The sequence below is a fragment of the Entelurus aequoreus genome, linkage group LG04 (assembly GCF_033978785.1).
Source record: "Entelurus aequoreus isolate RoL-2023_Sb linkage group LG04, RoL_Eaeq_v1.1, whole genome shotgun sequence".
Taxonomy (NCBI): Eukaryota; Metazoa; Chordata; class Actinopteri; order Syngnathiformes; family Syngnathidae; genus Entelurus; species Entelurus aequoreus.
Genome location: NC_084734.1, coordinates 40,866,001 through 40,893,842, shown reverse-complemented (window position 1 = coordinate 40,893,842; position 27,842 = coordinate 40,866,001). Strand labels below are relative to the sequence as shown.

Here is a 27,842-nt window from a genome sequence, read left to right as displayed (position 1 = left end):
TATTTCATAAGACGACGCGGTGACAGTGACATCCGCAAACATCTCTTTTCCCGCCTTTTTGTCCACTTCTCGTCTCCGGGCTGTCACTTTTTTCAAGGGGTTTAGGGAACAGGGGATGTGTATTGCGGGGGGCGACCCACTTGCATCGTAGGGCCCGCCCAAGTGTTGGGATTTTGACGTAGCCTTGGAAATCACAGTCACTGTTGCTATATTACGATACTTGTCCCATATTATAATTAGCTTAGCAAGAACACAATAATCAGTGTTTCTCATGTATTCAATTTACCTGTGGCGAGCCGCCACGAGTAGTAGTACTTAGTACCAAAGAGTATATTGTCGGTTTAAAATTATTCCGATGTGTGTACGTCAAGTGTACATATACTTTTCATGTACTTTTATCTGTAATTTAAAATACTGTTTACATATCTGCCAAACTAAATCCCAACATTCAGGGAGGACACAAAGATATACGTAAATAATTCAGGGGTGTACAAAGGGCAGCCTGTGTTACATTGTAGTAATAAAATAAGCAACAATTAAAAAATGCAGCAAAAAGGTACAACAAGAAACATTTTTTGATACTAATAACACAGATTTGCCTTTAAATATATGTATAAAATTGTTTTAAATACATGCGTCATTGCCAATTATTATAATTATTATTGACACCAACCCTATCCCACTACAAATAGATTGCCAATCTGTTGGAAACACTGACGATTATGTGAAAATGTATGTATTTGTGGGGAAAACAAGAACTACACATCATGATATAGTTACCTGGGTAAAATTTATAGGTTTTTAGGCGACAAAAAAACTAAAAAGGACGCAACAACCTTAGCTTAAGCCTGCCATTCCGTGCGTTGCATGGTGGGGCCCCTCAGTACATCACTGACTTGCTATGCCCCTACTCTTCAGGGCGCACCCTCGGTCTTCAGGCCAGGGACTTCTAAAGATACCAAAAACTCCTTTTAAAACCCCTGGAGACTTGGCATTCCAGGCAATAGCTCCCAGACTCTGGAACAATTTGCACCAGTGATCTTGACTGTGTTGAAACTTTTAAGAAACATTTGAAAACTTCTCTTTTTAGTAAATCTTTTAGTTAATACACCTTTAAACTATAATTTGTAATCCACTTTATTGATGTTGCCCCTGTTGTTTTAAATGTAATTGTTGTTTTACTTCACCTATGTTTTGTACAGCACTTTGTGATTTTATCTGTGAAAAGCGCTTTATAAATACAATTAACTTACTTACTTAAGCGGGCTAGCGAAGGCTTGCTTTTCAGTTATCAACGTGTTGCATGTGTAACCTTTTAAAGAGTTAACATACCCTTCATAAAGAAACAGTACAATTAAGGCGCGATTCTCTAACTGATGTTTTTAGCAGCTCAGGAAAGGTGAAACATCACATGGTCATCAAAGCTCACGATATCGTCACATTATAGTGTTGCTTACAAAATGATGTTAATTAGAAGAATGAAGAGCAAGTATCTCCACATTTTCTTGTTATATCCACTGACCGCCCAGAAAGACTTTACCTCGTTTTTCAGATAAAAAAGAAATGTTGCCTTTTATTTGCTAGTAGACGCTATGTAAAATGTGAGTGACTAAACAAAGCATTACGTCAATTACTCAAAGCAGGCAAATATTAAAAATATGACTTTGTCATTGTTTACATACGCAGTGTTGACAGTACATTAGATCGTATCAGAAAAGTCAAATTCATTAGTCAGTGCACATCTTGGAAATATGATTGTATTGATATATGCTGCTGATCAATCAAAGTTCATTTGTATAACCTTTAATCACAAGTGTGCATTGATACTGTACCGTGAACTGATATTGATACTATTGTGATGTGTTCAAGTCAGTTGAAAACTAAATGTACCAATGACCTTTAATGTCCAATGTGGACTGGTGGACTATTTTGGATCTGAAGGTGCCCCTTCTCTTCCTCTATCCCCCTCTGCCCACTTTCTTTTTTTTGTTTTTGCCCCACCACCCAATGCTCCTTTAATCACCTGGCTTGCTCTCATTTGCATATTAAATAGGCTTTAATCATGAAAAGCAATCAGGCTTTTGCATATTCATACCTTCCCCTGTGCGCCTGCTTCCTTGTCTCGCTCCAGTGCCAAGCAGCCCGCAATCAGTAGGCAGGCGGCGTCGTGGCGGTCCATACACACACACATGCGCGCGCACGCACGCACTGTGCCACTTCCAAATAACTTCACATGCTACTTACGTATTATCTCTATGAGAGAGGGAGAGGGGTGAGATAAAAAAAAAGATGGCGAGACTGATCCCTGATTTGAGCGGTGAATATTTGTACAGAGGCTCAAGGAAAATTCATTTGCATAATGACTTTGTAGTTTTGCATTAATCACATTTGCATATGAAAATGCGTTAATTACTCCTGATGATTTTTTTTCTCCCCCCCACATACACGCACGCACCCCCCCCCCCCCCCCCCCCACACACACACACACAAACACGCACACACACGCACACACACCCTCCCTAAAACTTGCTTAATTTTGATGTCCAACCTACGGGGTTGTGATTAGGGGCCAACACAGTGCCACTTGCGTAGGTGTGTGTGTATGTGTGTGTGTAAGTGTGTGTGTGTGTGTGTGTGTGTGTGTGTGTGTGTTGGCGCTTGAGTGTTTTGAACGCGTGCCAGCGCATCCATCTTATGTCTGCTGTGAGGCATGTGTGTCTATTTTCATTTGCTGTGTGTGTGTGTGTGTGTGTGTGTGTGTGTGTGTGTGTGTGTGTGTGTGACAGTGGGGAATGCAGACTACCCTCCTTCCATTTTAAACACTTTTTTCCAAAGTAACATGAAGTTGTTTATGATTCCAACCTCCCTCTAATGCCTTTTTTGTAGCTACAAATATGGAGAAGTGTGTGCGTGCGTGTGTTTGCGTGTGTGTGTGTGTGTCCCATGCTGTCAAGTGGCAGATTAAATAGAAAAACATGTTCAATCAGAATGCATGCATTACATATTGGCGCGAGCATGTTTTGGATGTTTTGACCTCCTTGAGGACATCACATGTGCTCGCCTACTGGAGACGTAAACACAAATAAGACAGCACGACTTTGGACCATCACATGTAAACATGGATTCGTCAGCCATCGACCATGTAATTTTTGGGCTTTCAGTCAGCAACACCCGCAATTTGTGAGAACTACGCAGGACTATATGGAATGTTAGGGACACAACAAATGTTTACGAACAGCGATAATGTGCTACAATACCGAATTGTAGTATTCAATGAAAAAAAAGTTTCAGTACAAACGTCAGTAAAACATTTGTTAGTTTTCAATGTTACACAGTTTTAACATTACAAATAAATACTCATTCAATTGTAATTTGTAAACACACCAAAATTATGTCACGAAATTGAAAAGAAAAAATGTTTGCCATGTTGGAAAAAGCTATAATATTTTAACTATGAAGTTTTAGATTTAGAAAAATTCGATAAGAAAAAGGTAACAAAAAAAAAAATTTTAATATGAAAAAAAAAATCATAATGTAACAACAATAACATTAGACTTCAAGCATAATTTAACAAGATAAAGTTGGAAATGTAAGAGAATAATGACCCTAGGAGTACGATTTGGAGAAAAACAAGTCATTATTTTAGTGGAATACAAATGTAACATTACGTTAAAAAAAGTCAGAATTTTACAAGAAAAAATACATAATTTTATGTGAATTGCGAGAAACAAATATTTTACCAGAATAAAACAATTGGTCAAATATAACATTTCAACTTTTTATTCTCGTAATATGATATAACATAATATAACTATTATTGTCATAACGTATTTTCATATTTTGATATTTTTTAGTAAGCATCTTTGAAAATTTCAGTGGGCGGAAAAAGTGACCTGGAAGTTTTTTTGTTTATTTTGTTTTTCAAATAAAAGCATGTTAACATACGGTTACTACTATGTGAACATGCTAAATTATGTCCAGGGTGTACCCTGCCTTCCGCAGCTGGGATAGGCTCAAGCTCCCCGCAACCTGAGGGGGGCAAGCGGTAGAAAATACATGAACGGAAAAATGCGACATTCAAAAGGCTGAGAAATAGTTTAGATTAGCACCTTAAAAGCAGCTGAAGTGGCAAACGAGCAACAAAAGAGGCAAAGTTGTGACAGGCGACACAAAGTTTGCAGTCAGCTCATCGTCATTGTGAGCTTGCATGTGCACAACGGCAACATGCATGTTGCCTGCGTATGGGCCCCTCGCCTCAGTCGGGACCACCCTGGGGGAACGTCTACTTTTTCTGTGTGTGTTGCATCCACGGGGGTCATCTAGGTCTATGAGGCCGGCTACATGTGCACACCTGACCTACACACTCATATAGCGGAATAGAAATGTACATGAATGCAGAGTGGAAACATGCACGCTGAAATACATTGACAAGAGCGATATGCACTTACACACACACGCACGCAAACACACACAAACGTACACACAGCCTAAAGACTCCCACATGAAGGCATCAAACGCTCCAAAGGCAGCTTTATGGCACTCATATGGCAGCACATTTGATATTTTCCTACCACAGCGGGGGAATAAAACTCGCCACTAATTTGGAGAGCGAGCGCCACCACTAACTTGCAGCATGTGCCGCCGCGTCCTCCAGATGTGTGCACTCTTTGCTCCTTAACACTGCTTTAGGAGCCATTGGAGAAGATCGCGCCCCTTGTTCCGTCCCCGTCCTGCAAGCCGCCCCCCCACTTTTACCCGCACATGACGGCTGCGTTAAACACTAACACGACGTCACCGCAGCCCGCCAGAAGCTTCCTGGTGTGCGTTCGTGTTTATGTTGCCTGCATAAATACAGTGGAAGATCGAACAATGCGGAATTCAACACACATTTTCAGGAAATGCCTCGAAAGTTGCTCAAAATATTGTAGTGATGTCAGCATAGCGCACAAAGGATAACTTTTGCTTTTTCTTTTGCCTATTTTGCTTTTGTGCTATCAGCGCTTAACCTATTTTTTCACTTGTACAGCAGGGCCCCTGGGCTTTTGTAAAATATGAATTTAATATTTTTAAAAAAACAAGATACCATAAATGTTCATATACAATTAATATAGCTAAAAACTGAAAGCTTAATAATATGGATGATTGATTCAATTCTAAATGTCATAAGACTACACTGCCTATCAAAAATACAAAATGTTTTTTCAAGCTTTGAACACTTCATTCAACACAGATGTCATAATGTCATCAAATCTCACCTTTAGGCATTCACACACAGCACCAGCATTTTGGAACAAGGAGAGGTGATAGACGAAAGGTAAACAATATAATCAATCTGTGGCAGCTAAGGATACAGTTATGTACAAATTTCACGTTTGCATCGCACTGCCCATAACTGTGGTGAGTGCAAGGACCCTCAATTAAAGTAACAAAAAGAGGCGTGACTTGTTTTTGAAGACAGGGGGAGGCTTAACTCCCAGGAGATGCCCCAATAATCCTATAATCATTATAATAATGATGTCTTATTATAATTTGTAATATCCACTGATGATAATACTAGGTGTATCAGCTAATACTGTACACTGTTAAAGTAAAGGAAAATTTGACGGATTTATAATTGTTTTTAGGTGAACAATGACAAGTTATATGATTATTTAAATTCATATTCTGGCTACTTCTTATTGAATTTGTTAGCTTTTTTTGTAAAAACAACTAACCTTTTTAATTTTTTTAACAAAAACATTATTCGGCGGGTTTGTCTAGATATGGTCATCCCATGTTTTGAAAAGTAAAAAACCTAGTTAATGTTTTTACATGCGTTAAAAAAAATGGTTTCAACTTTTTTTAGTGCATCGAAACATATCAAGTGTGTGTGTATGGGTCGGCGACATGGGGTTTAGGCTGCAATGGCAGGCCTAGAATTTGGTGCTACGCCCCTGCTTACAGTTATTGTGAAAAACCTACCGGTACTTTAAAAAGTACAGTTTAAAGATTTGAGGATGTCCACAGCTTGACCCTAGACCAGATTATCCGTACCCCTCTCAAATCTATTGACAAGCTATTAGATTTAGCTGTGTACGTCTGACAAAATAAATCGTTGTTGTACGCGTGATCTTGCGCCGTCCCCACGTTTGTGACCACATTACTGTTAGCGCTCAGGGACTTTTGCGGATGCTCGAATCGGACGTGCGGCTATTGTGTGGCGTAATGGGCTACCTCGCCAGCGCCATTAGCGTTTTGTGAAAAAGCCAGAAAAGACATTGCTTGTTAGCTAGTCGGCGCGGGCATCGTCCGCTTAGCGCCGCCCTTGTCCTCTTATCTCATTAGCGTCCCGCTCTGCGAGGAGAGACGGCGTTTACGGCCCTATTTGGCACTTTAGTGGCTGCCTCAGCAGCAGCAGCACCAGCAGAGATGCTGAGAGCCTTACATGCTACACTTACACTCCCCCTGCCCCCGTCACTGCATCCACTTACTTGTCTTGTCCAATTACTGAGACGCAAACAAAGCAAAGATGGCTGGAAACGAAACACACAATTTAGTTTGGTCGTTGGCAGCGTGTAAACAACACTCAAATTCATAAAAGCAACCTATTAAAAGGCTACCGGCTAATTTTACATAAGCAGATCAATAATCTTTCAGTTTATTAGGGCTATTAGAGCTCAAGCTAAACCTACAACCTACCTCCTTTATGTGTCTGACAATAACATTCATTATTGTTTCAGAAGAAGAAGGTTGGCTGCTCCAATTTGTAAATAATGCTGAATCCTTTATCCAGATCTGCACCACAAATAATAATTTGTTCCACCCTTCTACAAAGTTTTGTGTAAAATTGGTTAAGTCGTTTTTGTATAAATTTACTAACATATATAATGTGACAAAACAATTTACCTTGTTTTGTTGCTTCGTTGCCCTAGTGCGGGGGTCGGCAACCCGCGGCTCTAGAGCAGCACGCGGCTCTTTAGCGCCGCCCTAGTGGCTCTCTGGAGATTTTTCAAAAATGTATGAAGAATGGAAAAAGATGAGGGGAAAAAAAAATTTTTTTTTGTTTTAGTATGGTTTCTGTAGGAGGACAAACATGACACAAACCTCCCTAATTGTTATAAAGCACACTGTTTATATTAAACATGCTTCACTGATTCGAGTATTTGGCGAGCGCCGTTTTGTCCTACTTATTTTGGCGGTCCTTGAACTCACCGTATAGTTTGTTTACATGTATTGATTGATATAACTGGTATAACTTTCTCCGACTTTCTAGGACGTGTTTTATGCCACTTTTTCTGTCTCATTTTGTCCACCACACTTTTAACGTTGTGCATGAATGCACAAAGGTGAGTTTTGTTGATGTTATTGACTTGTGTGGAGTGCTAATCAGACATATTTGGTCACTGCATGACTGCAAGCTAATCGATGCTAACATGCTATTTAGGCTAGCGATGTGTACATATTGCATCATTATGCCTCATTTGTAGCTATATTTGAGCTCATTTATTTTCCTTTAAGTCCTCTTAATTACATTTATATCTCATGACACATGTAATATGGCTTTTAATTTTTTGCGGCTCCAGACAGATTTGTTTTTGTATTTTTGGTCCAATATGGCTCTTTCAACATTTTGGGTTGCCGACCCCTGCCCTAGTGACTAATCGGAAGGCGGTCCCTGCTGAGAAAGCTGCTCACTAATTGCCTTTTATTCTGAAATCACAAAAAATATTAATTTTTCTAGCTTTTTGGGCTATCTTAATTGCAGAAATTCATGGCAAAAATCTACAAATGTTTTTAAGAAACTTTGATTTGGCAAAAAGTGTGTTTTTATTTTATTTTTGTACATGTTAATTTGAGTAAAAACAAAAATGTATAACCATGAAGATGCTACAAATCCAAACATTTCCTGCTAAAATATACGTCAGCTTTTTGTTATAGCATTATATTAGTAGTATTTTTAGTCTTAACACTAACTTTTTCTAATTACATCATGCATTTCCCCCCTTTCTTCATTTAAACGGTTGTGTTTTTTTTGTAGTTTTCTTGCTAAAATGTATTTTAAAAACATGTCACAAGCCCATAAAAACTCTTAAACTCCCAACTACTTTCCTGGTGAACCAACCTGGAGGCCATTGATGTTTTAGTTAGCACTTAACATGATTGCGAGCATTAGTTGTACTGTATATGTAAATTAGTTCCGTTTAAAAAAATTATCCTGCATTTTTACAATAACCACTCCAAAAATCATGTGTGAAACAAAAATAGCATCTGTTACTGCCATGACAACCCTTATTCTCACTACTTTTTTGTTGCTGGTGCTGTTTTCCTAGCATCGGCTTTAACAGGACTTGTACCGCACAGTGAAATGAAAAAAAAGCAAACTATCGTACTCTTTTGTTGTTGTGGCTGCAAGCACTGCTTAAATGTATTGATGTAGCCAGAAACGATCAGACATATCTGGGAATTATTCAAGCAGAACTATTTGCATGCTATACGGTATATATATATATATACACACACACACATAGCGGGGGAGGGCCCCACTTAAATAAGAGGATTATGAGGACAATTTTACTTCTGGCTTTATTCATTATAAATGTAAATCTGTGTTTTATTAGCTTGCTCTATGACTAAAACATCAAAACACAAATGGAGAGTAAACGTCTGCCAGGCCTGTCCTGTTACATCCTGACCCTAGATGGGTCAAAGGCTCAAACAATGTGTGCACTACTTAAAAAAAAAAAAAAATCCCCCTGTCTTTTATTTTTTTTTAAATCCTGTCTTCGCCCGACCGAGCCAAAATGAAATAAAGTGGAGATGTTATCGGGTCAATTGGTGCCAGCGGAGCTTGTCTGGGCATGTGGTCTGACGGGGGCAGCACTGGCCCGAACAACCACCCAAGCATACGTGTGTGTGTGTGTGTGTGTGTGTGTGTGTCATTAAAGTAGTGGCTAGATGAAAGCTTTTTTTAACCATAAGCTATGCAGGAGCCATGCCAGCAGCAGGAAATGTATCAGCGTGATAACAGCCACAAAGACAGAGAGATAATGACAAAGAATTGAGAGAAAGAGCGAGAGGCCACACTGAACCCTCTCCAGGGAGGCCCCAGGCCAAACTCAACCTCGTCACAGACGCACACACTGCGAAGTATGCGCTGGGTGTGTGCGCCAAGCGACGCGCATGTCTCTATTTGTGGCACGGCGATGTTTCGACACACCTTTTCGAGACCCGCAGTAGAGAACGCTGCTTGTCACGACCTTTCACGCATGACAGAGACTGACGCCGAGCGACAGGAGAAGACTAGCGCCTAAACGGTGGTGTTTGTCAGCATTGGAAAGTTGTCGCGGTAGAAACAACAGTACACTTGAGTTTGACAGTAGCTACGCGGGGTTGTAGTGAGAAGAATGGCGTTGCTTTTGTTGCCACGGCAACCAAAGATCATCTATTTTAGTTGTCACTCATTTTAATCGATTATACTTGGTTTTTTTTGTGTAGCATCAGAATTAACGTTAATCCTCAGATTTGTGTCGAGGTGATTTTATAAACTTTGCCAAACACAAATACTCAAATGTTTTTAGATTTTTAAAGTACCATATTTGTATTTCATTCTACCATTTCAAGAAACCCTACACAATTACTAGACAGCTTATCAAATTAGTACATTCATAAGGCACTGCCTCGGAATTAACGTGAGTCTACAGAGATGTTCGCGTTGGTCTTACAGACTTTGCTGCACTTTAAAATACTGCTATTCTCTTTAGATTTTTAAAATTATTTTCTTTTTCTTTCTAAAAAACATGCTAAATATTTGTTATTGAATAGACGTTTAAAAAAATATTTAGTACATTAGTATATTAACTGTATAAGGGTGGCATCGGAATTAACGTTAGTCTTCAGATTTGTTCGTGGTGATCTTAAAAACTTTGCCGCACATTAAAATATTCCCGTTTTTTTCTTGTATTTTGTCAATTTTTTTTAAACATTTTTAGAGTATAGTATATTCTTTTTTTAATAGTTTAGTACATTCATCATAAAGTATAGCAATGTAGTTGATGTTACAATTCAGATTTGTGTGCACTGCTTCTATAGATGCTTACTTTTTCCAAGTATACACATCAACAAATTGAGACTATATCTCAACTATGTCGTATTGCAATTTAACTTACATTCCTGTTTAGCACAGCGGCTTGTAATTCCACTTGACACCTGCAGGGGAAGCCAATTATAGAAACATCCACACAATGTTAACATAGTGTTTCGTAATTTATGCTGATGCGTTGCTGCCGATCTTGTCATAGTAAACACTCAAATAAAATAATTGGACGTGATTAAGGTTATTGTTTGAAAAATCATGAACTGATTAATGTTGTAAGCTAATCAATTAACCAACAATAAATCATCAACAAGTTTCACCTAATTCAGGCTTGTGTGGAGCGGTCGCGTCATCAGCACAACCACCATCACTTTGTGAGTTTTCGGGCTAATTGGCTTGCTTGCGATATACATCGCATTCATACACAAAACTCGGCGAATTAGAGTATGTGGACAGTCACGGACGAGGCTCGGCGTGCTGCATTCAGTACATAGCCAGCTGTCGAGCGTTCCGTGCACTGACATTGCAAACGACGCAATGACACACACTCACACACAAATACCCTCACACACACACACGTGCACAGTAGATGTGTTGAAGCACAATGGTCATGTCTTTATAGCTTCTGCATAAGGACATTTTTCTATAGTATTCTTCAGAATTTCTCTCAGAGTACGGGAAGACATGGTAGCGCTCTCGGTATAAAGCGCATTGATCCTATGAAAAAGCAAATAACCCACCATAGCAGCGTCAATAAGGCATTGAATAGCAGTGAATGAGACATGGACGGTGCGGACAAAGTGGGTGTCCCTGAGGGGCCAGACTCCAGCTCGTTTGGATGTAAACGTTCCAAAGTCATTGTCAAAGCTGCTTTTTATCTTTGGACACCATCAAACATCTTTTTTTTTTGCACATGGAAATGGCTGCTGGTGACCTTTTCCTTGAAATATTTCACATTCTGCTTTTTCTCCCTGCTTATTATTAAAAGGTGGATGTTATTTTCCCCTCACTCTTATTTGTGTAACCCAGCGATGACGCCATTGTTTCCTTGATGCCGTCGCCCGCTGCGCCGCACCGCGCCGCGCTACAACGCCCGATTTAAGTGCTTGTAATTCTGCTATTAACAATAGAATTGCAGGTGGTAATGATAAAAGCATTTTCCCTCGGCTTCCTCAACAGACTGCAATTTTCTTCTTCTTCCTTGCCGTTTTTTCACCAGGCATCCTTTTCCACCTAGGTGTCCTCCATTTTGTCAACAGAACCGCATGATTGTGTTCTGGCTTGTGCTGCGCTGGGACCCCGTCAAGGGGTCTTCTTTGATGGGTCGGGCTCAAACGCCACAGCAATCTTAACTAATGTAGACTGAAGACCACCCCCCGCCCCCTCCCATAAAACGAGTCTTATGGTAGATTTCTAGTCCTAGCAAGAGGAGTCCACAGGTGCTCAATGTTAACGTTAGAAGAAAAAATGAAAGCTTGGAGGTCAAATGTCAAAAAGTAGGGTGGGAATGTTTCACTTAGCATATCCAATCAATATATTTTTCTTGCACATGAGGAGGGGGTTCAACTGCGGTCTTGACTCATTGGGTTTTCATCACTTTCCAACTTTCCAATTCAATTAGTTGTGGTTTCACATGACACTTGGCGTCGGCTGCTTTGCCTCGCGTCCGGGCTGACTGTCTCCGCTTCGACGGGCTGCATTGCCCGCGCTAAAAAAAAAAAAGAAAAAGAGAAAGCGAATAAACGGTTTAATTTCCTCTCCACGATAATATTCCAATACTATTTCTTTATCTTCAGGTGGCGGCCTCCTCATTTCCTCTCTCTTGCAACCCCCACCAAAATATTCTGCATTCTTATGCGATTGTCAAGTTGACTTTTGATTTATTTTTGGCAGAGTGAATTACAATTAAGCACTTTTTTGTCCTCTCTACCTGGTTTCCTATTTCTGATAAATCCTAACTAGGAAAAGACATCACAATAAATTCCCTATTAATTATTAACAAATTCATGCTCTATCAACATTGTTAGTTCTATTACTTTCTCCACTACCATAACATATTATTTGAACATAAATGTTGTATGTAAACAAAAAGGACACAGTTCTTCTTCTTAGTGGGAACCTCACTCCATTCCTTAAAACATATGTTACAGCGGCAACTCGGTTTTGGTTGGTAGGCTGTTCCAAAAGGTCCAACAAAGACCAAATCATATGAAAACAGAAGCATTTTCCCCATAAAAAGTAACCAATTAATTCCAGACATCCCCAAAAAAATATTTTTCTAAATAACTTGAAAAGCACTTGGAGAACGCAGACCACCACCTATCACCCAATAGAAAATAATCCCTAAAAAAATCCTGAATTCTGAAACTGATTCACTTGTTCCTTATCCCATTTCTGACATTTCCTGAAAGGTTAATCAAAATCCATGTTTTTTTCAAGAGCGAAATGAAATAAACGGAGTGAACCCTCCCGTGTCACCCACTCTCTTTGTCTGTGTAGGTGGAGGCGGTCGCTAGCATACACATGCAGACAGATAAGTTCAGCCTCGTAATGTAAACATAAAGTAACGTCGTAGAAAGTATCTGGATCACCTCCAAAATCAAATCACTTGTTCCTTATCCCATTTCAGACATTTCCCCAAACGTCATATTAAAATTCACCCATAGCGTTTGAGCTATGTTGCTAAAGAACTAATAGGATGAATTTCTATTTAACGGAGAACTGCACTTTTTTGGAATTGTTTTTGTCATTCAAAATCCAAGTTTTTATTTTTTTTATGCATTCTAACTGGTAAATAAATGTTAGCAAAATGGATGAGCTACGAGGTTTAGAAGCTTAGTGATCAGCAGCTCCAGCAAGTAGCAGTATTGCTAAGTGCTAAGCAAAAAATACAAACTACAAACATAATAAAACAATCACTTACTTACTTAATGTCGGCTCTCACTGGGATGCCGACTGATGGGATGTTTATATATTCCCATTTAGATGAAGAATTACAGTAAATTCCGCACTATAAGCCGCTACTTTTTTCCTATGCTTTAAACCCTGCGGCTTATAAAACGGTGCGGCTAATTTACATATTTTGTTTTCGATGACAGTCATAATTCAAATATATATTTTTTAAAAACAAGTAAAGACACTGAAAAGATTTGTTATTGTTTGTGCTATGGCACCATCTTTTGGACGCGTTCGCTCACTCAGACTGTGATTTCAACCGGAAGTACAAGTGCCGCTCCGTCTTCTAGTCGTCCATAGCCTTTCTACTCGTATGGATTCTTCATTCATCACTGCAAGCAACATTTGTAAGTTTTACAAATATACGTAACTAAAACTGTTGATACTTACTAAACCGTCCCATGCGTGATGTCTGGAGGAGTGTTTTCATGCGCATTTGTACGTGCTATCGTAATGTAATGAAGCTAGCGCCGTTTGCTAACACGTTCACAAGTGCCTGTGCTAGTATTATTAACTTACAACGGCATTCCTCTTGTATTGTTTCAGTTTCACAAATACCTCAGTAAATTTGCCACAGATTCACCGTGGACTTATTGAGTCTGTTTAGCTGATTGGAGTTCTAGCTTCCGCAGCTCATGGGTCCATGACGATGTCTTCTGTTGTGTCTGATCAGCCTTTTTAATGCCGTCTACAGGCACCGTTTGGAAACAATTAAGGTATGCAAATAAACATTTACAAAATGTTTCTGCGTAAATAACTAGTTTTGAAACATATATATCTGCGGCTTATAGTCCAGTGCAGCATTAATGGAACCAACTTCATGGTTTATGGCCACCACCTTCTACAATACAAGTAATAGACATTATTTATAATATTTAATGAACTTTTACCCACTCAGAGGTGATGCAGCAGCAGCTCAGTATGTCAAAAGCTGCATAAGCTACCGTAGTTACCTCTCTGTGATCATGGGGCTGCTAAAAGTTGTTCCTTAATGTTAGCGCTTATAATATCAATACCACTGATACATTGTTAATATGCAGGTCATGACATGTAAATTAAGTTTTGTTGGCGATTTTTGGATGTTGTTTAAAAGGCTTTATGAGTGCAATAGATTATTCATTTTACTTATTACGCATCGTTAGCCACACCTTACTTGCAAATTAGAATGCATTGAAAAAAGAAAAACATGTGTTCTTGTCTTACGTAAACGATAGGAAGCCATAAAAATAGTGCTGTCAAGCTTAAAATATAATATTTGCTAAGGATACAGCAAATACTGAAGACGCTCGAAGTCTTTAAAGCTACATATAGCCAACACACAGATTAAGAATACAGCTGTCAAAGTCACACGTAAACTGGACCATAAATAACATGCCATACATGGTCAAGATCTATACAAAACAACCGCCTCAAGTCCAGTTTTGGGTAGACATCAGTCAAGTTTGACAGCCACCTGTTCTACTCACTGTGACTGCGGTATATACTGTATGTGTGCTATGAAACAACATCAATGTCTTTTTCTGCCATGTCTCTGTTAAGTTGCATCTGTCGGCAGGAGTGATTCGAGCTCGATATAAACTTAATTGGCAAAGCCCCCCATATGGTAGTCTGCCACCTCATTGTGTTATGTGTCTAAATAAACATATAAATTAGCATTTAACAAAACTGAAGACTCTTGTTGGCGAAGACAATGATGTCCAGAGAGTGAGGAGGGAAGATGAGAATCTCAAGGACCTTCGTACTTTGCTACAAATTATTTTTTTTAATTCAATAGTGTTTCTCACCTTCTTTATCAAAGTTCTGGCACTCGCAACTTTCTTTGGCCCATTTGCGGTCATATTTAAATAAAATAATGCAGAGACTGAGTCACTCGTCTTTGTTTGGGCACACAAATTAACGGAATGATATGAGGGCAAACTGGTTTGTTACGCACAATGTTTGACCGTACTATACTCGCGGCATACGAAAACCGAGAGCCAATTCTGGCAAACATGTTTTGAAGAAAACGGATTCCTGCAAAAAGTGTAAAACTGTAGTTAGTTAGAAAATAGCCTGGCACCATACACTTCCACTTTTCATTTTCTACCACAGCCCATTGAGGCAGCTAACCTGCATCGGTAGTGAAATCCGTTCCGTTGCCTCAGGACGCCACGTCATTACGTCGTTTAGGTCAACAAAAGAGCGTCAGTAATTAAAAGTCCATGAATAGAATTTGATCACAGCCATGCTGGGACGTCAACATTCACTTCCTTGTTTTGGTTGGAGCAAAGTTTAAGCTGATATTTTGGTTTGGATGAGAAAGTAGCTTAGCGATGTTTTTTGTAACCAAACACAACACAAAGCGCTGGTACTTTAAATCCTCTTTTTGTGCTGTCAGGCATTTTAGCCGCTTGTATTGGCCACACACACACACACACACACACACACACACACACACACACACACACACACACACACACACACACACACACACACACACACACACACACACACACACACACACACACACACACACACACACACACACACACAGATGTATATGGTTAGCAGGCTGAAGCTGGTTCCAGTTAGCATGGAGCCAGCCACACTGTGTGAGAGCCTTACCCCCTGCCTGCTACTGCCACCCTCCGCAGTCTCGCTCCATCCCCCCTACTCTTTCCCAGCATGCAGTGCACGTGACAGCCAGCCAGCCAGCCGAGCGCATGCCAAGGCGGCGGCTTATCGCCCCGGCTCGCCATCCCCGGTTGATCCGCACGGCCCCCGTGGCCCCCTTGATTAGCCGCCTTCATGACAAACAAGCCATCAGAGCGGAGTGAGAGACCCAGGAGGAAGAAGAGGGAGGGGCAGCGAGGGGAGGAGGAGAGGTGTAGAGGTGGGCACGGGGGTGAGGTGTGGAGGTTGGGACCCCCGGGGACCCCTAGATCACAGCCATGCTAATGAGGAGCTGCTTTGCCAGCAGGAGAGGTGTCAGCTAACCCCTGACAGGTGCACATCGCGTACTCCCTAGTGTGTGTGTTGGCGTGCGTGTGAGTGCGCACGGGGGAAGGCTGAAAGAGAGGAGGGGTTGGCGGGGACAGGTTTGCGTCCCAGTGGCCTCGCCTGCGGGGGCTTTGTTCCGAGTGTAAATCTGTTGCTGCGTCGCCCTTGATGGAATGTCGGGGACAGTGCAGCCAACCTGCATCCCTCCCCAGGAATGATGACGTGCACAAGACTCAAGACATAGATTAGAGGACGCTCAGAATTGATCAAACTTTTCATTTGTTTGGATTTATAATGCATTTTTTTTTATCTTAATTCATCCTAATTTGTCCTAATTCATGCGGATTAATTTGTCATTGTTATTAAGAATTACGGTAACCAGAAATTTTTACTGATTAAAAGCTAATAGTTGGACAGCCCTAAACGTACATCACTTCATTTTATGTATTTTTTCAGTATGCTTGTCATTGCCAAGAGATGTAATATATGCATATTTAATTGTTTTTACTGGTGAACTTTGGAAAAAAACAGCTTTTGACAACATCTATAATATTCAAGTCATCATCATGTTTTTTTTTGTAAGCTTTGTGACCCAGTATAAACACACAGAAAAAACAATACAACTAAATAATACACGCTAGGAGGCGCTTTGTCTCATTTGGCACATTTGGCATTTTGCTTTTTAATCAACTTTTAGTCCAATTTTGAGTTGTTCAATGTCTGGATGGTTCATCGAGCTTATCTTGAAATTTGCAATACGTTACCTTTTAGCCTCTTAAGCATACGACATAGGTAATACCAATTATGTCGTTTGATGCGTAAACAAGCTTGCTATTGGGATCCTGCCAGCTTGATTAGCAAGGACTCATCATACATTTATTAACCAAGCTGTACATTTTCCATGTGTTTTGTTCACATGACCAGATTGTCATCGATTTGTAATCCAGTTGTGTTTGCTTGACTAGATCTTGAAATTCCATTCGGTACTATTTCAGCCTGACTTAGACAAACTTTATTGATCCACAACTCACACCAATAACCTTCGACAGCTCAGTTTTAAATGACAATTGTGTTTTTGGGGCTTTTTTTTTGGCTCGCCCTATCTCCACTTTAAAGCATGGTTGTGATACAGGCGATGATGGCGGGAGCTCAGGCTTTACAGTCAAACCAGGCGGGAGCAACGGCATATGTGAATTCCTAAATTAAACACAAATCCACATGTCTACGCCATATGTCCGCTGTCTACCTCGCGCGCGCACCACACCCCAGCCCCCCTTAACTCTTCTTGACGGTCTCGCACCAATTTTTCGACGTCGGCCATATGCGAGCAAATGATTCGGCGGCTCCCTTTCTTCATTGGCTGGCATTTTGTTTGTACTTTTTAAGGCAAAATAAAGGCTATAAAAGGCAATCTGGAAGGAATAAAATGTGATGTAAAGCTCAGATCTCTCAGTCCATGAAGACGCCTTTAATTGGCCGGGCGGTTTAAGTATGAAAAGAAGAGAAGGAGAGCATTATTAGCAGCCCACCTCGGCTGCGCTGCGTGCCTGTGCCAACGTTTTAATAACTTCCTCCAGGGCTCCTGGCCAGTCGCTCTTGTTTTGATGCACACAACCAAGTGGTGCCCTCCCAAGCGGGCTCTCTGGTCTCCATTGTGTTCTTGTTTTGTTGGGAACGCTGGCATGAGTGCACCTGGACACAACCGGGCTCCACACACTGGAGCGCTGAATGCCAGAAACGCCAACAGTTGCTAATGTAAAAGCCTCTAGTTGAAAACAATCACCACCACCATCTTGGTTGTTTATGTAAACACATCCTACATCCTATTTTTTTTATCAGTCTAAACCAGGGGCCCCCAAACATTTTGACTCGGGGGCCACAATGGGTTAAAAAAATGTGTCCGGGGGCCGTGCTGTATATACAGTATATGTACAGTACAGGCCAAAGGTTTGGACCCACCTTCTCATTCAATGGGTTTTCTTTATTTTCATGACTATTTACATTGTAGATTGTCACTGAAGGCATCAACACTATGAATGAACACTTGTGGAGTTATGTACTTAACATAAAAAGGTGAAATAACTGAAAACACGTTTTATATTCTAGTTTCTTCAAAATAGCCACCCTTTGTTCTGATTACTGTTTTGCACACTCTTGGCATTCTCTCGATGAGCTTCAATAGGTAGTCATCTGACAGGGTTTCACTTCACAGGTGTCATAGTTTTGATGCCTTCAGTGACAATCTACATTGTAAACAGTCATGAAAATAAAGAAAACACATTGAAATGAGAAGGTGTGTCCAAACTTTTGGCCTGTACTTTTATATATACAGTATATATACATATTCCTTGCGCACTAATTGACTGAAAGAGCACGCACTTTCCACATGGAAGCGCGATGTCACGTTATTGATGGGAAAATGCATTTTTAGACAATATGATATGAGTGAAGTGAAGTGAATTATATTTTTACAGTATATAGCGCTTTTTCTCTAGTGACTCAAAGCGCTTTACATAGTGAAACCCAATATCTAAGTTACATTTAAACCAGTGTGGGTGGCACTTGGAGCATGTGGGTAAAGTGTCTTGCCCAAGGACACAACGGCAGTAACTAGGATGGCGGATGCGGGGATCGAACCTGCAACCCTCAAGTTGCTGGCACGGCCACTCTACCAACCGAGCTATACCGCCCGGCTAAGAGACCCCGAGAGTAACACGCTATAGAACATGGATTAGAAAGGACAGATTTGAAAAAATAATGATTACAAAAAAAAAATAATAATAATTTATTTATTTTTTTAACTTGGGACTTCCCGCGGGCCAGATTTTGGACGCTAGCAGGCCGTATCCAGCCCGCGGGAAGTAGTTTGGCGACCACTGGTCTAAACGTTCCAGAGTCTTTCAAATATTATATTTTTGCATCATCAGGAGGTAGTCCGAATCCATTTGGAATCTGATCTTTTCAAATGTGACAGCAGTCTAAACGGCAATGCGACCTGTTTGCTACTTTTACGTCATCCTTGGTCGAACTATGTTATTCGTTTGCGCAGGAATGCAATTGGCAATTCTCCTCTTCCTCCTCCTACCGTTATTTTCCATCATCTGCATATTTTGTCTACACAACAGCCTCAGCACAAACCTACTAACATGCTGATCTGTGGCGTCTGGGTTTTCTTGCGTAGTAGCTTACTTCCTTGTTCATTTACGAAATCTGACCAACTTCCTTTGTTTTCACTATATTGAACTGCACATGCAAATGACGTCCAGGCCACATTGGGGCCACAATGGAGCCTGTGCGCGGTTATACTGGAGTCTGATAAAATCACAATTTACTTGCAAACTAAACAGTCACCTAGAAAAATCTGAATAAAAAAAAAAAATCTGATTTGGTCCACTTCGGCCTACAGTGTGAACAAAGTCCTTGTAATCATATTATACACATTTTTGATAAATGAGAGCCAATTGTAGTCACAGACTCTGATCAATGTGTATGGGGGTCAGAAACGCTGACAATTAGCTTGTAATTGCTACAAATTGAAGCACAGCACTAGCTTAATTCGCTAATTAGCACAATTTAAGATGCCTCTATCCTAAAATTGTGTGTGTTGTATGTGTTTACCAGCACAAGAGCTGTAACAAATATAATACCAATTTGACAAAAATAGCACGCCTGTTATCTGATATTTCCTTTAGCTTCTTGAATAAAACAGAAAATGTGCGATATTAGAAACAAACCTATCATTAACAACAACACCTGTCTGACAGTGTAAATGAATATATTTTTCCTAAAAGGTAGAGTTATTTTCTAAATGAGTACACTAAAGCACTTGCAAATGTATGCTAGGCTGTACAGTCCTCAAGCTCCATGAAAAGAAATATCAACTCAAACACTAACTAATTTTAAGATAAAATGCGATCAAAGCCACTTCTACTCACAAATACACAATAGATATTGACTTACAATGGTGCAGGTGAACCATATCTGTGGACGCTAGAAGTTATTCATTTTCTTTATAAGTACAACAATAATATGACACAAACAGTATATTACAGTATATTGCTACAAAATGGCTGCATGGTGCACATGGCTGGTTCACTTACTTGTCTGTACAGGAAGTGGGGCAATCTGGACATCCAAAAAAGGCAACACTTCATGAAACATGTTAAAATATATTTTTAAATTGTTTAAAGTTGCCTGTGAGGTAAACGTTGTTTCGCACTGTTAGCTGATTAAAAGTTTGTACTTTTCTTTTAACTAAGAAGCTTCACTAAATGCAACAATTATATCAAGAAATTTTTTTTTTTTTTGATTGAACAGTTTTAAGTGTTTCTTAGCTTTTTTTAAACCTAGATGAGAGGGTCAAAATATTATAACTTGTTTGGCACAAACTTCCAATTCCTGTCTATACAGGAAGTGGTTCAATCTAGATGCCCCCAGCTTCCCCAAAAACGGCAACAGTACATGAAACCTGTTAGAATATATTTTTAAAATACAATAAAGTTGTCTGTGAGGTAACACATTGCTATTGGCGTTACTAAATCCAACAGCTGTACCAAGAAATATTGGCATCACTGATTGAAAATTTGACAATTCCTACTTCCTGTATATTCCTATATTCGCCCCCCCCCCCAGCCCTCCAAAGCAAGGATATATTTTAAGAATGCATTAATGTTGCCTGTGAGTAATACATTGTTGTTGGTGTTTTTAGTAAGCATTAGCAGAGTTAGCTGACTAAAATGTCGCATATTTTAACTTTTTTTTTTGTTTCCCTTAGAAGTTTCACTAAATGCAAATAAATAATGTTAACTGATTGAAATCTCAGTTTTTATGGTTTTCTTTGCTTTTCATAAGCTACAAAAGAGGGTCAAAATATTATAATTTGTTTGGCACTTCCTGCTTCCTATCTACACAGGAAGTGATGTAATCTATTCCAAAAAAGGCACAAAAAGTTAAAAAAAAAAAAAAACATAATGTAACAAATTGTTTCTAGTGTTTTATAGAGCTATACATTTTCAGATTTGTTTAAATATTTGTTCTGTCTCTTCTCCTTCCCCCCCATTGAGCCCCCTCCGCTTGCTTGTTTGAGAAGTTGATGAAATGTGTCTTTGGTGGTCATTAGGCAGTAGCCATCAGCTGTCACTCTATTAGCCGACACGCCTCCCTTAACGGCATATGGCGCGGCGGGCTAAGTTATGACAAGATGCAAATGCGTTGCAGTTGTGGTTGCTCGGGAGGGGGGAGTGGAGGGAAAGAGTGGTTGGGGGATTGGGGGGGTGCTTATTGGGCTGACTGCTGGATGGAATGTCAAAAAAAAAACCCCACGAAGATAGAGCAAGTAGTCTCTTGCTACAATCCTGATTTGTTATTGATCTTTGTTTGGTGATCAAGTTTGTGTGTGTGTGTGTGTGTGTGTTTGTGCGTACATATCCTCGTCAAGCCCGCCCCCTCGTCCTCAGCTCCCTTCTACCATCTCTCGTCTCCCCGTCCAAAGCTGCTAAGCTATCCAGCTCCGTGCTGCCAAGCGGCCGTGTGAAGCCAAGCCAAACTAAACACAGGCAGGCAGCCCGCCACTTGCCGCACGTACACACACACACACACACACACACACACGCACACGCACACACACACACACTCTCTCTCACACACATATAATAGTAGCAGCAGTCAGGTCGCGTCCCATCCAGCCAAAACAGTGCAACAGATCAGCGCTAATAGCAGCGAAAAAGTGACAGAATCAGTAAATGAGCTTCTCATTAGCCTTTTCTGACCTGCCCCCCCACTTCTAACATCCGAGCCCGGAGGGAGAGCTCAACCAATCAGAGCGCTAAATTAGCTTCCTTTAGCAGACACTGATCCGGGATCAGCTGCGGTATCCTCTGGAGGTGCGCTGCATGGGAGACTCTTAGTACGAAAGGGAGATCACACGCCGGCGGGCTCCTTCAGGTAGCCGGCGATGACAAATAAGTGGATGCAGATGCCTTTAGGAGCATCTTTGTCTGCATTGAATTAGATAAATCCCAACAAAGGCTGCGTTGCAGTGACTGATCGATTCATTTGGCTTCATGAAGTCACAACGTTTAAACCAGACATTTGTCAACCGGCGACGTCCGCTCCTCTTTGTGTTTGCTGCAACCAATGACTACACTGTTGGTGTTTTTCCCAATATTGCATCTCACCCCCTTTTCCATCTTCTTATATTAATACCCATAGTGAGCCTTTTTGCATGCCTGATTCAGCCCCCCCCCCCCGACCCTCCTGCCTCCATATGGAAACGGCAAAAAAGACGAGATGGATCTGTATATTAAAGCCAGGCTGACATAAAAATTAGCATAATGTGTCGTGGCCTTAGGGCACTATACTTGCCATCTGCATTAGCCTGCAGACACACACGCACAAAAAGAATGTCATGCACAGATGGACAAGCAAATATACTCGATAAAGATTAAAAATCGTTCTCTTAATTAATCAATCTATCATAATAAAGACCAGACTCTTTGATTCCTCCTTGACAATACAAAACAAAGCATAAAACACAAACATTTCCACAAGCATGCTTCAAAATCTTGTTTTCTCAGAAGAGTGTAATGTGTTTTAAGCATTTACGCAATGTCTTAATACTTTGCTTCATCCCCCCCAGACAAAAATGAGCCTTCCAGCTACATCTGCACCAGCTGCAAGCATACCTTCAGCAGCGCCTGGTTCCTGCTCCAGCACGCCCAGCACATTCATGGCATCCGTATCTACCTGGACAACCACCCGGCCAACTGCTCCCTCACCCCCCGCATGGCCCTGCCGCCCCCGCCCGGTGTCGACGCCCTACCCCGCTCTCCTCTGCCCACCTTCCTGGGTGACGCTAATAACCCGTTCCACCTCCTCCGCATGGCAGCACCCTTGCTCAGGGAACACCCCCCACCCCCAGGCTTTATGGAGACCCGGCTGCCCGCGACACCACCCTTTGTCAGCCCTCCGCCTCCTCCCAGACCCCCACTGGAGCGACTGGGCCCGGAGGAGATGGGGCTGCTCTCCCAGCACCCCAGTGCCTTTGAGAGGGTGATGCGGTTAACCCCCATGGAGCCCCCGTCCATGGACTTCTCCCGACGTCTAAGGGAGCTAGCAGGCAACACCAACAACAACGGTGGTCCCACGCCGCCCCTGTCGCCCAACCGTGTGCCACCCATGCACCGCTTGCTCAGTCCCACGCTCTTCCAGGCTGGTTCTAAACCGCCAGCCTTCCTCACCTACGCCCCGCAGCCGCCCACTTCCCAGGCGGGACACGGTTCTTCGAGCCCCCCTGACGCGCAAAGTCAGAACCAAGTGGCAGCTAAATCCAAGTCGTGCGAGTTCTGTGGCAAGATCTTCAAGTTCCAGAGCAACCTGATTGTGCACCGCCGCAGCCACACCGGAGAGAGGCCGTACAAATGTCACCTTTGCGACCACGCCTGCTCCCAGGCCAGCAAGCTCAAGAGGCACATGAAGACACACATGCACAATAAGTCCGGCTCCATGGGTGGCTCCCCTGAACCAGGAAACAGAGGCGAGGGAGGAGAAGGTGAGGACAAGAGCCATGAGGCTGACACAAGAGGCGTGGGCATGGACAACGAGGAGGAGGAGGAAGAAGAAGAAGAGGAGGAGGAAGAAGAAGAAGAGGAAGAGGAGCTGAGGAACGGAAGTCGCCCAGATTCCAACTTAAGCGAGGACTCCCAGGAGTTCAACCCCAACAGGGAGAACGGGCCCAGGCAGTCTCCCAAGGAGAAGCACCTGGCTGGGGAGCGAGTCGGTGAGAGTGGCGGGGTGGGCATCATGCACCCCTACAACCATCTTGACAATCATCTCAGACTGAACCCAAACAAGCGAAGCATGGAGAGGCAGCCCAATGGGGAGGGCACCAACGGGGGCGACCCGGACAGAGAGCGGCAGAGCGTGAGGGAACAAGACAGGGAGCAGGTGGAGCAGGACACCCGGCCCCTGATGAACGGCAGGATCAGCGTGTCCGAAGCTGAATCATTTCCGGGGCTCTTCCAGCGGCGACCCACTCCCATCACCAGCCTCAGCCCGTCCAACAACAACAACAAGAGAATCAAGATCGAGAGGGAGCAGCTGGAGCTCCCACCAGCACTTCCGCTTATCTCCCCGGAGAACGTCTACTCCCAGCTCCTGGCCGGCTACGCCGCTTCGCGCCACTTCATCCGGGAACCCTTCTTGGGTTTCACTGACTCCCGGCAGTCCCCTTTCGCTACCTCCTCGGAGCACTCCTCATCTGAAACGGGCAGCCTGAGATTCTCCACGCCGCCGGGGGAGCTGATGGAGGTCGGCAGTGCGTCGGGCCGCAGCGGCAGCAGCACGCCGCACCTCCTGCGAGGCCCCGGACCCGGCCGTCCACCCAGCTCCAAGGATCGGCGCAACGACACGTGCGAGTACTGTGGGAAGGTGTTCAAGAACTGCAGCAATCTGACGGTGCACCGGCGCAGCCACACGGGCGAGCGGCCCTACAAGTGCGACCTGTGCAGCTACGCCTGCGCGCAGAGCTCCAAGCTGACACGCCACATGAAGACGCACGGCCAGTTCGGCAAGGAGGTGTACCGCTGCGACATCTGCCACATGCCCTTCAGCGTCTACAGCACGCTGGAGAAACACATGAAGAAGTGGCACGGCGAACACTTGATGGCCAGCGAGGTCAAACTGGAGCAAGCGGACAGAAGCTAAGCGCCAGTCGCACACAAACACACACACACACACACACACACACACACACATGCGCACACATCTTCCTTATGACTACTTCTAGAAGGGGCATGGCTGGATAATCTTTACATAAAAAAATGAGACAGATTGATGTTGATTTTTAAATTTCCCTCATCGCCTGAGAATATTAAAAGAAAAAGGGAAAAGTTTGTCCGGAGCGCCGTCTAAGGGTCAATTTAGGAATTCCATGGAGCCTTTCTACTGTGCAATAATTTCTGTATTTATTGGATTTTTTTTGTAATGATATTTGGCATGTGCAGATACATCTTTGTGGGATTTCATATGGTTTTTGAACTGTGCTCAAAAAGTTTGTTCATTTCTATGAAAATAAGAAAAAAATTGGAAAGAAGTCACCCTTATTGATAATGATAATAATAATAATTTTGTTTTGTCCTATAAGGAAGCTTATTATCGTGTGAGAGTAAACGTGTGTGAAGCGGTTGGCTTTTCAAAGTCATTGTTTTCTACAAGTAGTGCAGCAGCGGACTACAATCCCTCCCCTCCTCTCCAGCACTGAATGTCAGCCTGACAATAACACAAAGATGGGTTTGAAAAATCCAACATTATCCCCGTGATTAATTTTTTTGGGGGGAAAATTTGTGCTTTTTAAATATAGGCTTGTGAATATATGAAAAAAAAAAAAAAAAAAAAGAGTTAAAAAAGCTGTCCTCGCCTCAGTCAGGACGTAAAACAAAAAGGTTGCACTTAATGGAGTTAGCGTTTATTAGCTGATGCTCGCAACATTCCCAATGTAGGATGGAACCACCATATTTAATATGCTGAATAACTTAAGACTACTTGTGATTAATGTGAGAGGGGAACAGTCCTGTTTATGTAAATATATTCCGTTCGTTTTGACTTTTTCTTTGTTTTTTTGTTTTTTTCAAATATATATGCTCAAGTAGCCCACCCCTCTGTCCCCACGACTGTTCTGAAAAACAATCAAGAAGACCAGCTGCTTGCGTCACCGAGTGTGTGTACGTGTGTTATTGCCTTGTCCCACTTTGAAGCCCACTTTTCACACTGCTCCGAGCCGACCCCAAACTTGACCTCAGGCACCCCACTTCCCTCGCTTCATAGCCTCCTGAGAACCAGCGTCCTCCACAGTTGATGCTTGTCTTTTGCATAACCGGGCTTTTTTTTTTCTTTTCAAAATGTGTCACTGTAAAAAAAAAATCTACCAAATGGGGTTATTTTTTTCTTTCCAAAAAGTCTAACTCTGACAAAAGTAAATAGAAAAAAACCAAATGTCCGTGGCTGTGGCACAACAGCGAACATTTTTTTTTTGAGATGTGTAACTTTAACAAAAGAAAAATCTAATTTCCACTGGTGTTAACGTTTGTATTTTGCATAAGAGGGCTGTTTTTTTCTGAAATGTCTTTGACAAAAGAAATAGACCACAAAGTGGACATTTGGACATTTGTATTTTTCATAACACAGCTATTTTTTCTTCTTCTAAATGTGTAACTAAAATGTCTAACTTTGACAAAAGAAACAAATGTCCATTGCAGTGGACGCTTGTTCTCAGGAGGACAATTGAAAAAAAGCCATTCGGCGTCTGTGACATTTGTGGACTTCTCTGCTGTCTCTTCTCCCAGAAGACGTGACAAAACCCTAAAAAAAATAATTAAGAACTAAAAAGGGGACATGAGTTATGATAATGTTGAGCACATCTGGCCGTGTGACCTCGAGTCTTGTGAAAGAGAAAGATTGGAATGAGGAAGGGGGATAAAGACGAGTGAGAAAAAAACCTTGACCAGGCAGACGAATCATTCAAATGAAATTGGAAGCATATGAAATGTGTTTTTCTTGTAGCCAAATGCGCATCAACAGGCCACATCGTCTTCTGGGAGGGAAAGGCGGCGAAGCCACATGAAAGCAGGCGGAGGAGACGCCATCTTTCATTTTCAGCTTGGAAAAAGTTTCACCCTTGTCACCGTCTTGTCCAACCATGGCCACTTTCCTTTATCGAGCCAACAAAAGCCTCTAAAGGCAGAGTTTTTATCAGTTGAGGTTTGGGCCAAGCAGAGCGAAACCATGAATTCAAACAATAAGTTTACAGCGTTGGAAGTATGACGGCCATGAGAATACCACAACGTGTACAAGTATTGTTTCCTGTATGTGTGCGGGAGGAGGTGTTTTTTTTCTCAAGGAAATCCAAATCAATCATGCTTTCTGAAGAGAGCGGAGCCATTTTGTGTTTTATTTTGATAGGGAGTTTCCTTTCCACGGGATGGGCAAGATGGGATGATTAGGAATAACAAAAGGACTGAGATTAAATGTGCAGGGACACTTTTCCAAGATAGAAATTGTTTTTTTTTGGTTTTTTTTGTTATTAATGTTTTTTTTGTTTTTTTTCATGGTCCCTTGAAGGTCTTGTGACGACACTCAATTGTCATTTGAAAAAAAAAAACATAACAAAAAAAATAACCTTTTCACAAGCTTCACTTTGGCTCTTTGTACAAAATAGTTTTCCTTGTTCCTTTTTTTTATTTTGGGGTGGGATGGGGAGGGAACAGACGGGTGGGGGCGGGGGCGAGTGCATAATTGTGGAAAAAAAAAAAACGTGATCTCAGAACAGTACACACTTGCTGTTCTGGGAGCATATATGTATTTTTGTAATGTGTTGAAAAATCAATACAAGAAAGCCAACACTTCAATAAATGTTGCAATTGCTCTATGATTGAAGACGCTCCTTGCTCTCTTTGTTTCTTTTTGTTATTCTGCGCTGATTGCGTGCGCGTCGCATTGTCATTGTTCCCACGGCAACGCGGGCGGGGGAGGGGGGGAGAGGGGAGGTGGGCGGGGGGGGGGGGGGACGACGACGACAAGGAGCAGGGATCCATTCCGCATCAATGAAACACACCTTTCATGACAGAAGTTCAAACAAGAACTCAGAAATAATCACAAAAAAGCAAATCAAATATGAATTTACTTACGCAGGAAATAAGAATTATGAAGAATGCAGTGACTCAACTTCACATTTTAATTTTAATTTAAAAACTTTTTTTTTTTACAACTACAACTTAATGTAGCAGCGTTTTAAAACGGTCCATTTAGAAGCTCTTTTTTCAGGCATAGACTTAGACAAACT

General features: G+C 41.8%; 1 protein-coding gene across 1 annotated transcript in view; it reads left to right on the top strand.

The window, feature by feature from the left end:
- The window catches only part of bcl11bb (BCL11 transcription factor B b), a 41,445-nt gene extending 14,211 nt beyond the window's left edge, over window positions 1–27,234 (top strand). Inside the window, exon 3 of the mRNA XM_062044876.1 lies at window positions 22,644–27,234. Within this exon, the coding sequence (XP_061900860.1) occupies window positions 22,644–24,709 (2,066 nt within the window). The 3' untranslated portion in view covers window positions 24,710–27,234. The remainder of the gene's footprint in view (window positions 1–22,643) is intronic.
- The last annotated feature ends 608 nt before the right edge of the window (window positions 27,235–27,842 follow it).